General features: G+C 39.4%; 1 protein-coding gene across 6 annotated transcripts in view; it reads right to left on the bottom strand.

The window, feature by feature from the left end:
• Positions 1 to 13,590, bottom strand: part of MUSK (muscle associated receptor tyrosine kinase) — a 93,548-nt gene that overhangs the window by 73,261 nt on the left and 6,697 nt on the right. For all 6 annotated transcript variants that reach the window (XM_032308812.1, XM_032308811.1, XM_032308810.1 and 3 more), the window contains exons 2-4: positions 10,337 to 10,463; positions 5,425 to 5,576; positions 413 to 540 (exon numbers count right to left, since the gene is read on the bottom strand). In XM_032308812.1, the coding sequence (XP_032164703.1) occupies positions 413 to 540; positions 5,425 to 5,576; positions 10,337 to 10,463 (407 nt within the window). The remainder of the gene's footprint in view (positions 1 to 412; positions 541 to 5,424; positions 5,577 to 10,336; positions 10,464 to 13,590) is intronic.

Genomic DNA, 13,590 nt, shown 5'->3' on the forward strand with positions numbered 1-13,590 from the left:
TTCCTTCCAAACCTCCTTTCTCATTCTCCTTCCAGAAACTGTTGGGTCTAAGACCTGGATTTTAGTTTAATTTTTGTTTTTATCTCCTGTGTCTCAAAGATTCAATGTCAAAAACTAAATTGATTAAACTAACCGACCAGTCAACAAAGAAATACTCTAGCTTTGCCTTTGCTCTGCTTCTTTGGCCATCCCTGTAAAGAACTACTGGTTCCCATCTTTTTTGCCCTAGCCGACCCCAACGGGAATGACTTAAAGTTGGTGGTTATGGGAAGAGGACTATTTAAGTTTGGTTAAACTGTTATATAAGGGAACATTTTTATACCAGGAATTTGTAATCATGTAACTGACTTTGCAAAGAATTGTTGTGTTTGAAAACAAGTTGTATAGACGTGTATTCATAATAATCACTTACCCTGAGAGCACTGTCCCCCTTAATCCATGACACTGATGGTTTGGGATTGCCCATTGTAGTACATGGAAGAACTGCCTTTAATCCTTCTATTATTTTTACATTTATGGGAGGACGAGTTATTTTCGGCTCTAAAGGGAAACAAAAATTCAAAATCAGAAAGACAATACGCATGCATTAAACTTTCTCCTTTCTAGTTAAGTCTAAATATCCACTTTAAGAATAATTTATTACATTACAGGATTTACCAAATGCTGAGACAGGTTTTGAGTGGATATAAAATAGGAATCATTTTTCAAAGTTTCAGTTATCTTGGTTTTATTCATATCTTATTTGAAAAACACAAATTCAGGAAGCATATTAGGAGTTTGAAATTGTAGTATTCTTCACTTTAAAAGGTAGCTAATGAAAAGTTGATTAAAATGAACTGTCACCATAACAATTCAACATTATTTAATTCATACCAATAGACACAAAAGCATTTGAAGAGATGATTTTGATCTATTTTTTGCCTAATTCTGAGTTACACTTTCCCTTTCCTTTTAGTCTCACTTTGACTCTTAAATTTGTTGATTAAGCAATAGATACATTTATCCTCTAGAACTAGACGTTATTATATTTATAATTGGAAAAATTCTGTCATACAATTTAGAGTAACTGTACTCTGTGAAGCAGACTTTTGTAATTTACTGTTCTGTGAACCGGTTTTAAATTAATTCTGTCAGAAGAAATAGTTTATGCCAGCTACTGTTTATTCTCCAATAGTAAGCTTTTAGAAGAAGTTATTAAATCTAATGTATAGAAGAATTGACAAGTTCAGGAAGCCAATTATTTTACTATTTGAAACATTCATAAATAATGAAAACTACATTTATTTCCTTAGGAATATCATGTTACAGAGACCTGTGTTTGCAGGAGAGGCTACTGAGAAATGGATTTATTTTATTTCCTTCAGGTCCTGGGCTAAAATCAGTGTGTTACTTTGATGGATAAAAGCATGAAATAAGGACTTTTTCCTCCTATTTTAATTGTGCATGTGGGGGCTGGTGGGGGTTGGAAGTGATTTTTGCAAAGACTGCATGGTCTATTGATGTTTAATCTAGGCATTTATTGCCATTTAGAGTTGGTATGATCTTGGATTATGGCAAAATTACAAGATAGGCTTGAAGCAGGTTATGGTTTGTCTCTTTGCCTGCTATCTACAGTACACAACTCTCCTCATCAACAACAGTGGACACCTACATTTAGATGATGGCCAGGCACCTCAGTTGTGAGTTGGGTTGTCATATGGCTGCTGGCAAAAGTTTAGCTTAAGAATTGATATTCCTGTGACCTAGGCCAAGAAGGTGTTATCCATTCCTTCCCTTGGGTTCCTTAAACTGATCCCTATGCCTTAAGTATATAACTTAAGCAGATAACCTTTGTTTAAAGCAAATGACTACTATCTTCTCAGTGAAATAGATGTCTTGGTCATCTGTTGGGTAAGAGGTGAGGAGAACTGTTGTGGAACTTGAATATAAAGTGAACTGAGAATGCGATAGGCATTGATATTCAGTCGTGGATTCCCCACTGTAAGGGAACGTTCTTCCGGTGGAGCCATGAGCACTGGCTCATCTGAGCTCCTCATCATGTTAAAATGGGATGCTGGAAGCATCATGTTATGCTAGCATGGAACCCTTAGTTGACAGACCACAAGGATCTTGAGAGGAGGGAGCTCTGAGAGAGATCGTAGGGTAGCTGGAGTAGTGATGGAGGCCAGGGTCTTAGGAGTCTCAGGAAGGTCTCTACTAAAGCAGTGTGGGAGCATTCCAAAATGTTAGCAACTGGGCTGGCCAAACCTGTGTATACCCACATGACTGGGTGAGCTTTCCTAAGGAGAAGGTGGAAAAAAGAATAGAAGATTTAGGATAGATCCAAAACAAGGAACATTTACAGCCAGAGAGAATATGAGAAATGTGAGAAATATGAGAATATGAGAAAGGAAAGGTAGCTCCACAAAACAGTGAAATACGTAAATGTGCTCTGTCTTCAGAATCAAGCCTTCATTATTTAGCAAAGGAAAACATGCTTGTTTCCTTACTTGATTTCCTTACTGCCCTCCATGCTGAAAGAAAGCTTTCTTGTGAGTTCACCCCTACCCACTTACAGAACCCCCACACCAGTTTCCACACAATGTCTAACTAGTCCCTCTTACATACCTATTCTAATGATTCTAGGACTTCATTTATAAGTATGATCAAACATAAAATATTAATAGGTGTTTGAGAAAAAACATGAACATGGAAAAAAAGAACCAAAAGGAAACCCAAACTTATGAAGAAAACAGAAATAAAGCAAAATGAATATATATATTTTTACATATATATATATATTTTAAGGGAAGAATATATATATTTTTAAAATGCATTAGTTGGGGCACCTGAGTGACTCAGTTGATTAAGCATCTACCTTCAGCTCAGGTCATAATCTCAGGGTCCTGGGATTGAGCCCCATAGTGGGCTCCAAGCTCATTGCGGAGGCTGCTTCTCCCTTTCCCTCTGTCTTTCCCCTCTGCTGATGCTCTTTCTGTTTCTCAAATAAAGTAAAATCTTTAAAAAAATAATAAAAATGAACTAATTAGTGATACCCTTACAGAGACTTGAGCAAGTATTGCATCATATAACATACAGAATTTGCTCTGAAAAAAAAAAGGAGCAGAGAAGTAATTCCTAGAAATGTAAATTAGGGGTTTTTAAGATCAAAGTAGTCAGTATAAGGGCAGAATAGTAGAATGGTCATATTGAAGACCCGAGTTCATGATGTGGAAGGAAAAGTTAAATCTCCAAGAAGATAGAATATCAAGATAGCCATGTAGAAACTATGAAGAGAAAATATTGGAGGCAAGAAAAATGGAAAAAGAAAGAGATCTAATATTTGTTAATTAAAAGTTTAAGAGTAAGAAGATAAAAGTTTAAGAATGAGATAAAATGAAGGGAAGAAAAATAGGAAAAAGTATATATCATTTTGGAAAACAACAACAACAACAAACCTTTGGTTTTAGATTCAAAACTAAGTAGATTCAAAACCTAAAACTAAGTAGAAATAATTAAAGAAAACACATCTAACATATTCTTGTGAATTTTGGAAGTTTATGAATTCTAGATTTGAAGAGAAAATGCTAAACTTTTTAAGAAAGATAAACACTAGACTTACCTATAGGAATTAGAAAACGATTCTCAGCTGCAGCATGGAATGTTATACGACAGCGAATAATTGTTTAATAAAAGCTAATTTTTAATTATTATTTTTTTTATTTGACACAGAGAGAGGAAGGTCACAAGTAGGCAGAGGACAGGCAGAGAGAGAGAGAGGGAAGCAGGCTCCCTGCTGAGCAGAGAGCCCAATGTGGGGCTCAATCCCAGGACCCTGAGATCATGACCCATGCCAAAGGCAGAGGCTCAACCCACTGAGCCACTCAAGCGCTCCAGGAAAGGGCTTTTTTAAACTCTTGTCTGTACAGAGACAAGTTATTATCCAGGAGTAAAGACAAAGCAAAGACTTCTAGCAATGCAATGATTCAGAAAATATTCTCAGATTTTATATGATCACATGCTCACACTTTGAAAAGAAGCAGCAAATGACTTCCTTCAGCAAAAAACAATGACCACAAAGTAGAAATGTAAAAGATAAAAGAAATAGTGATGACAATCAGGGATAATAACAAAACTTGCAGTAAACTTCCCCGGGTGGAACTGGACCCCGCTGAGTTGTATGGCACCCATATGCTGATGTGATTTTTCGCATCAGCAGCATGGTGTCTAGAGAAGAAAATAAGGGTTATTTTATGACAAGGTGGACAACTGCAAACAGCTAGGGCTTCCAGCATGGAAGGTCATGAGATCTGTGGGTGCTGGTAAGATGCTAGAACACCAGGTAGGAGAGAAAGTCAAGTAGAGAGAGAACTGAGGAAGTCCCGATTGGGGGTCAGTGGAAGAGAGAACAGAGGAGTCCAGGGCAGGAGAAGGTGAGCACGCCGGTGATGGCTGTGTAGTGGGAGTAAGGGAGCGAGAGAGCTGGACTCTGTTCTTAGCTGGGAAAGAGACGGAGTTTGTGCCTTCTCTGTGGAGGCACATCATGAGTCTGGGAAAGTGTTTTCTCCATGGGACAGAGCTAGAGATAGAAGTGTTTATGTTCAGAGTGTGACATACTGGAGCTTATGATTTTAAATACAGACCATTTCCTGGGGGTGACAAGGTCATCGATGGGGTTAGCTGATGCAAAGTTAAGGCAAATATCACTGGACTCGTGGAGGTCAGGAGCTGTAAGGATGAGATGGCTAGAGGCTGTTCCAGGGTTGTTCAGATCCCTTAGGATGGTGGTAGGAGTAGAGATGGATAGAAAGATAATGAGTCTGGAATTGAAGTCTTTGGTGGATGTTGGGGGGTGTGCAGGGGAGTGTCTAGAAGTGAGGAGATAACTTGAGTAGATGTACAAGAGAGAGTGGTCAGAATGGAGAGGAAAGATTTTGCACAGCAGTAATGGCTTGAAAGGGGGCTAGGGGTCCTTGCTAGCCTCACAGACAGAAAAGTGGGGTAAAAGAAACAGTTCCAGTGAAGGAGAAAAGCCACTCAAGTTTGAAAAGTCATCCAAGAAAATCAAACTTAAAACAAGGCAGAGGGTGGAAGTGTCTGCGAAGAGCTTAGAGATAAAACGTGCATCTTCTTGTAATGCACCTGTTTTAAAGATACAGGGAGAAGATTTTTAGAGGGAGGTTTCCTGATGGCGGAAGGCAGGATGGAGCAAACAATGTGTTGTGGATGGGCGAGAAAACAGGAGAGTGGAGCACTAAGGGGTTCCCTGCAGTTGACAAAAATACAAGGTGTAGAAATCACTGCCTCAAGGTTGCATTTTGATCTTGAACTTGGCTGGCTGCTGAGCCTCCAGGTGTGCGGGGTGACGGGGGTGGGGGCGGTTTACTGCCTTCTCTGGGGTGTACCACATCAGCTTTAACCTCACAAGCAGAGGCTCCCACTCACTCATCTTCACTTGCAGAGCCCCGCAGCTCTCCGCGGCGCCCCCCACGCCGTTGTTGGCTGTGCAGCAGTAGATGCCATCATCACTGTCTTCCACGCTCAGGATGGTGAGGAGCTGCCCGTTCTCGCGAATGCTGTACCGGGTGTCAAAGAGCCTGGGGGTCAGAGACAGCAATGGCGGGTTACGACCTCCTGTGTGATGGTTTTCAGCTGTCATTCACCGATCAAAACAGATGACTTGTCAATGGAGGAAGCAGATTAATAGCAAAAGGAAAGTTGAATGAGTTCTGAATAATAGGATAACCTTAGTTGCTAATATAAAGTTAGCAATGCATTCTAATCTTCCCTACGCTCCAATAATCAAAGCTCCCAGGAGTCCCTCCAGCACGCTTTCAAAGGGTGACGCCTATTGATAAGACCAAACATAAAGTTTACTTTATTCAGGAAAGTATACTACCTAGATATAGGAGTTTTCTCCCCATAATGACTGGAAGGTAACAGCCAGGGAATGAACACACACATGTAAATGTGACCAGTGGGAAGAATGTAGTATTTATAGAAGTAACTAACAATTAACTGGGCATTCATTTATTAAACAAAATTTGTTGAGTGCCTGACAGTGCGAAGCACAGTTCTAGTTCCTTGGAATATATAAGGAAGCAAAACAGCTTCAAACTGTAAAAACCGATGTTTTACATACATTACCTCATTAAATTACATGCTGTTTGTTGAGAAGGGAATTAGGGAAACAGAAAAATGTGAGAGGAAGCAACAGCATAAAAGTGGGTTTTATGACCAAATAAAGATTCTCTATGCAAAATATATACATTAGGCAGGAAAATGCCCCCCCATCCACGTCTTAATCCCCAAGACTGGTGAATATGTTACCTTACATGGCAAAAGGGATTTTACAGATACCAAAGGTCTTAAAATAGAGTATCATGGCTTGTATAGATTGGTAATCATGATGGTCCTTGGAAGGTGGTAGAGGGAAGCCAAAGACTGAGAGGAAATGGGACAGTGGTGGTGGAGGGCTGAGGGGTAGAATTGTTGGCTTTCAAAGTGAAGGGAGGGGCCAAGGAAGGCCGGTAGCCCTCTGGGAGCTTGGAAAGGCAAGAAATCAGATTCTTCTCTGGGGCCACCAGGAAGAATGGGGCTCTGTCAGCACCTGGATTTTAGCCCAGCGAGACCAATCTCAGACTTCTGACTCCCAGAACTGTAAGATAATGAATCTATATTATTTTAGGCCGCTAAGTTTTGGGTCATTTATTACAGTAGAAATAGGGGACTAATGTGAAAACAAAAAATGGGAAAGGAAATGGATTCTTGATGTTCTAATCTCAGTGGGTGACTACCATCATTTTCTGATCCTGAAGAGGAACCAAAAGACATACAGTAGATTTTGGTCTAATGTGACTAAGGATAATATAATCACTGGGTAGTTCACTAGCTCACAGCAAATAATTGTGCAGGCCATGACATTCCATCTCGTGATTTTGTTGATTTTTTTGTTTTGTTATCTGTAAATGTTCATGGAAAAATATGAACATCGGAATATTTTACAGATATACCTGGTGGACCCAGAGTCTAGGCTCTCCATGAAATATAAAGTGTTCAAGATTTATAAGCTGTTGCATCATTATTGCTTAATTAGAGTAAATTGCTTGTGGATTGTGAGGAACTCTCAAGTATTTATAATTTTTTAAAGTACTTTTTTTAGAACAGTTTTAGATTTATGGAAAAATTGAAAAAATAGTACTTTCTGTATACCTCCCGCATGAGTCTCCTCTGCTGTAAACATCTTTGATTAATGTGGGATATTTGTTACAATTAATGGACCAATATTGATACAGTATTAACCAGATACTATAAGTCTTAGTTTATTCAGGCTTGTTCAGTTTTTACCTAATGTCTTGTCTGTTCCATGATCTCATCCAGGACACTATATTACATTTATTTGTCACATCTCCTTAGACTCTTTTTGACTGCAACAGTTTCCAAGACTTTCCTTGTTTTTGATGATCTTGACTGTTTTGAGGAGTACTTGTCAAGTATTTTGTAGGGTGCCCCCTCCTAGACTTTGCCTTGTGTTTTTATCATGATAAAACTGGGTTTGTGGCTTTTGGGAGGAATACTGAAAAAGCAGAGTGCCACATCCCACCATAACAAGGGTATGCTATCAATGTCATTTCTCGCTGTTGGTATTAAACTTGATCACCTGGCTGAGGTAGTGCTTGTCAGGTTTCTTCTGTATCCAGATATTCATTATTCCTCAAGGGACACGCAAATAGATTTTCAAAATGTAGTTTCTTCCTATTTCACAGATCCTTTGACTAACAGCTAACTATTCAAAACTATAGCTCCATTTACTTCTTATTTATTTGTAATATTTTTGCCTTATAATAAAGGGAAGATTCAAATGTATTAAGTGATTTTATTAAAATCTATTAAGTGATGCTATTACAAGCCAAGATAGCATGAGCTTTTATTTATATATATAAAAATAAATATATAATAAATATTGTAATACTGATTATCTCTGTATAATTTACAAAAACTCTTTTATTGCCCATTTCTTCATCTCCATATAATGCCGAGAGATAAACATATGAGAGGATCGTAGGGCTATATTTTTCAAAGCTATTTAATGATGCAGGCATCAAACTTCCTTCCCAGACAAGTTGGAGGGCTGTGGTGGGGAGAGTAGTCTTTCAAGATCGACCTTTGAATACTGAATGTTGACTGTCTAACAGCTATTATAATTTCAAAGTAGGAAAGGGTATAAATATGTCAAGATATATGCAGCAGCTGTAATGGAATACAGAGCTCTCTAACTTCCATGATAACTTCACGGGTTCTTTTATGACCACTGTGATTCACAATCCATGTTTACAATGAAGTTTTTCTGTATTATTTGAAGACATTATTTTATTTATTTTACTATAGGAGACAAAGACATGAATAACAGATAAAAACTCATGAAAATATGGAGCATATAAATTTTAAAACTAATAGCTTAGGCGATATTGGCACAATGACTCATGTGAGAGGGAGGCAGGAGAGTGACTTGTGAAACACAGGGAGAACAGATAAGATGAGTATAAGCCATAAAAAATAGCAACCTGCCCAAGATTGACAGAATAAATAGAAAATGTGATGGAACAAAGAGTAGAAAGGGATGGAAAGACAAGTTTATAATCATGCCACCTCTCGACGGACAGCTCTATCACCCCTAAATCACCCACCCATCGGTGACATAAAATGTGGTCCCTTGGGACACCCAGGTGGCTCAGTCAGTTGGGCATCTGATTCTTGATTTCAACTCTGGTCATGATCTTGGGGTTGTGAGATTGATCGCCATATCAGGCTCGGAGCACTGGGCATGGAGACTGCTTTAGATTCTCTCTCTTCCTCTGCCCCTCCCTGCCTGTTCTCTCTCTCTCAAAAAATAAATATGTGGTCCTTTTATGGTCCTGTGCTCTCTACCCAAGGAACACCCTTAAAATCCATTGCTGTTCAGCAGGCTCATTGGCAAGCTAGAGTCATGGCCAGGTGTGGTAGCGCCTCTTCAACACAGCAAGGGTATGTTAGTAGCTTCAGGCACCTTCCACCTGTGGGCTCAGCCTCCATGTTGGTCCTTGTAAGAATACTGCAGTGGGGAAGTGTGAGGCACATCAGAGACTAGACATAGAAACACTGAGTGAACCAAGGTTTCTAAGTACATTAACTTATCCCATTTCTTTCCCCTTGTCTCCATCTATATATTTTAAATGGATTTGATCAACTGTATTTCAGGCCTCTTACTTTGAGCCTTCCTATTCTAGGACTTTGGGAATAGCTTGCCTGGGAGACAACCTGAAGGGGACCAGAGCACAGGGTAATTTTGCACATTACAACATGTATCACAGAAGGAAACATTAACTTTCATTAGGGTTTAGTGCAAGTAAAGACATAATTTTTCTTGATGCAGGTTCATGGACCTCCATCTAGGGATACCAGAGTAAGCACACTGGCCCTAGTGGAAACTTATTTTGCCTGCCGAGAAGCCTGGGAAGTGTTTCTGATCAGGTAACTATTGCAAATGAGGAAAAGATAGCATGACCTTTTCATGTCAAGTGGGAATTTTATTTGTTGGAGAGGCTGCCTCACTATATATCAATATATCTATATCTATCTATCTATCTATCTATCTATCTATATTTTCTGACTTTCAATAAAGATTTTATTTATTTACTTGACAGAGATTACAAACAGGCAGAGAGACAGGCAGAGAGAGGGGAGGGAAGCAGGCTCCCTACTGAGCAGAGAGCCCGATGCGGGACTCAATCCCAGGACTCTGGGATCATGACCTGAGCCAAAGGAAGAGTCTTTAATGCACTGAGCCACCCAGGCACCCCTAATTTTCTGACTTTCAAAAGAAAAAGTTACGGTGACCCAGAGGTCAGGTTCCTAGACAGCATACTTTACTTTATTGGGGTAGTAGAAGTAGAGGTGATAAGTCTGGTCCATATTAATTCCCTAGCATGTCCTGCAACATGTGCTCTGTGCCCCCAGACCTAGGATGTCATGGTGTTTCTTAATGGGGTCCTGGAAATAGCCCAGATGTCCGCAAGTCATTGAAATCTCTGTTTTGCTTTGGGCAAGTCTCTCTCTCTTTTTTTTAATTAAATTTATTTATTTTCAGCATAACAGTATTCATTATTTTTTCACCACACCCAGTGCTCCATGCAATCTTGGGCAAGTCTCTTAACCTCACTGATGTTCAGATCTTACATTTATATAAATGAGGACATTTGCATTTTTCAAATTCTAGAATGTGAGCTTTTATACTACCAAGAGTTTTGATTCCATTTATGACATTTAAATTGCAAGGCAGCAGTGGGCATTCTTATCAGAAAAAGGGCAGAATACGTACTTAATGAGAATTTTATTTCTGGTCCAGGAAATTTCAGGCTGGGGATAGGATTCCACTGCACACATGAAAGTAGCCACTTCTTCAACTAAGGCATCCACTGTTTCCAGAGGAGTAGTGATGACAGGAGCTACAAGGGGAGGAGACAACAGATGAGAACATTCTAGAATGCTGTTTACTAATCCTCTGTGAGCAGTCAGAGGGAACCACATACCTAAATGAGAATTGTATTTCCCCATAGCAGAAAGTTGCCAAAAGGAAGATCTTATGTAGAGAATTTTGTTTCTATTTCATACTGGCATTTGGGGATCAAAAGAGAAGGCTCTCAGGAGAATAGAACAGAATTTATTTTATATAAGTAGAGGCAGATCCAGGTTTTGTGAAGCCCAAAGTTACGTAATTTGGGTATTCAACCTTGAGGAAAATAATATAAAACTATACATCCAAAATATCTGTGGCCACCCAACATAAATCAACTTGAAGGGGAGTGTGGCTGAAGGGAATCAGAATGGAAAGAGATCTTAACAGTTGTTTAAAAACAACTTTTTCCCCAAATTTCATAGTAATATATGTTCATATGAACACATTGCTAGAGCCCACTGAGGGTTTTAGAAGGGGGCTCCTGCAAACAAAAGACTTTGAAGCTCAAGCTTCACCAGATTTACAAAGAATTCAGATCTGCTTGTGAGTAGATTAGAAAAAGACTCGATATATAAAAAGACAAAAAACCCAAATAAAAAATGGGCAAAGATTTGAATAGAAATTTTTTCAAAGAACTTGTATAAATTTCATTTGTGTTGGAGACACAAGCACATGTAAGGAAAGATGCTTGATATCATTAGCTGTTAAAGAAATGCAAACCAAAACCACAGATAGATACCACTTCATATCCACAACAAATTTTGGCGAGGAGGAGGAAAAATTAGAACCCTTTTGCATTGCTAGTGGGAATGTAAAATGGTGCAGCTGCTGTGGAAAACAGTGTGCTGGTTCCTCAGAAAATTAAGCCTAGGATTACCATATGACGCAGCAGTTCCCCTTCTGGTATATACCCAGAAGTAGTGAAAGCAGGGACTCCGACATTCAGACAACTGTGTTCATAGCAGTGTTATTCACAGTAGCTAAAAGGGGGCAGCAAACCAAGTGTCTACCAGCAGATTAACCGGTCAACAAAATGGGTATATCCATACAATGAATTATTATTTGACAATAAAAAGGAATGAAGTACTAATAAACACCACAACATGGGTGAATCTTGGGAACAGCAAGCTAAGTGAACGAAGCCAGACATATTGTATAATTCCGTTTACATGAAATGTCCAGATGGGCCATTCTGTAGTCAGAAGATATGTTAGCGACTGCCTAGGCCCGGGGGAGAGGATGGAGGGATTAAGGAGTGATGATCGGTCGCTAAAAGACAGTGTGTGAAAATGTTCTGAGCTTGATTTTGATGGTAAATGAACGACTCTGTGAATTGTGTACTTTAAATGGCTAAGGCGTGTGGTATGTGAGTTAGATCCCAAAGCTATTATTCATGTTTTTGTTGTTGTGTTTTGTTGTTGTTTTGTTTGTGTGTGTATGTGCCTCTGTGTGTGCCTGTGTGTTTGTATATGTGTGTGTTCCACAGAATGACAACAGGGGGAGAGGCTCTGTTACGGTGCTATGGTCCTTTCTCTCCTCCTGTCTCCCTGTGAAATGAGAGTCACCTGGATTACAAGAGTTAGGAAGACGAAGAAGTTAAAAACGATGAGAGCAGGTTGGGAGTGAGACGTGCCCCCTCTTTACTGCTTAAGGAAACCTATGGATTGGCCAAAGCAAACAGGGTGGGGGCCTGGGCATCTCAAGGGCTAAATGGTGTGGCGAAGTGCCCACACCTGTTTTTGGGTGCGTCTGGAAATCTACCCCGTTGCATAATCGTATTTAAGATAATTATCATCATTACTACTTTGATGTCATTATTATTATTTATCAGAGATTTATTTACTGTTTTCCATGTAGCAAACACCAGGTTCACTAGAAGCAAAAAGATGTATAAAACCTATCTTTGCCACAATCTAGATAATGAGGATGGATAGACCCATAAAATAGTTATCATAGTCAGTTATGCCTGTTCTCCTAGCAAAATTATTAATAGTACTCCCTGCACTCACAGAGTGCCCGACTTTGGACAGTAAATTATGTGGTCATTTTAGTTAAAATGCAAGGTACACACGACAGCCAAATAAGTGGTGTGAACAGTATTTTAGCTGCAGGACAGAGGGTGACAGCCTCATGAAACAAACTGGCACATTGGCCGTAAAACGTACATACACTATCTCAGCGAACCTTCTTTTTAAAGTAAACTCAGAGACGAACTCATGGGCCGAGAATGAGGGAACACAGAGCTTGTGAGTGTCCCACTAGGCTCCCATCATCCTCCTTAATGTTGTTCTTTTCTTAAGATCCAGTGTAAGCAACATCTTCTCCCAATTTCTCAGACTTGCTAGACAGAGCCAAATGCCGTTTCCCTTAACCTTAGGTCATCCTGCAAATGTCACTCTAATAGCACTTGTCACACAGATGTGATTAAAACGATCTTTTTATGTCTTTGTCCCATACTCGGTTATAAAAACCTTGAGCTTTGGGGCCAGGGACCGGTCTTAGACCTTTTCCTATCCCCAGGGTTAGCACATTGACTGATGTGGTGTTTAAATTAACTGTATTTCTGAGACCTTTATATAAAAGGCCTTTTTTTTAAAGGTGGAAAGAGAATAGCTGAAATAAGAGAGCAGAATTTTTAGGTGAAATGGCATCTTTCATACCTGGGCAGGAAGATTCCCATGGATGAAGTAAGCTATCAACTGTATAGTAATACAGATACTAAGATATAAAAACAGTAAATATTATTAAGTTTGTGGGATGTAAATAATGAAGAATTCACCCCAAGGTGAATCGATCATATTGAATGCTTTCATTGTTTATTTTTAAAATTTTTTAAATTTAAATTCGATTAGCCAACTTAAATTATTAGTTTTTGATGTAGTGTTCAGTGATTCATCAGTTGCGTATAACACCCAGTGCTCATCCGATCACGTGCCCTCCTTAATGCCCACCCCCAGTTGCCCCATCCCTCCACTGAAGTCATTCTCTAAAAGGAAAGAGTATATACAGGGGCGCCTGGCTGGCTCAGTTGTTAAGTGTCTGCCTTTGGCTCAGGTTCCCAGGATCGAGCCCTGCTTTGGGCTCCCTGCTCAACAGGAAGCCTGCTTCTCTCTCTC

Source organism: Mustela erminea, chromosome 12, assembly GCF_009829155.1.
Source record: "Mustela erminea isolate mMusErm1 chromosome 12, mMusErm1.Pri, whole genome shotgun sequence".
Taxonomy (NCBI): Eukaryota; Metazoa; Chordata; class Mammalia; order Carnivora; family Mustelidae; genus Mustela; species Mustela erminea.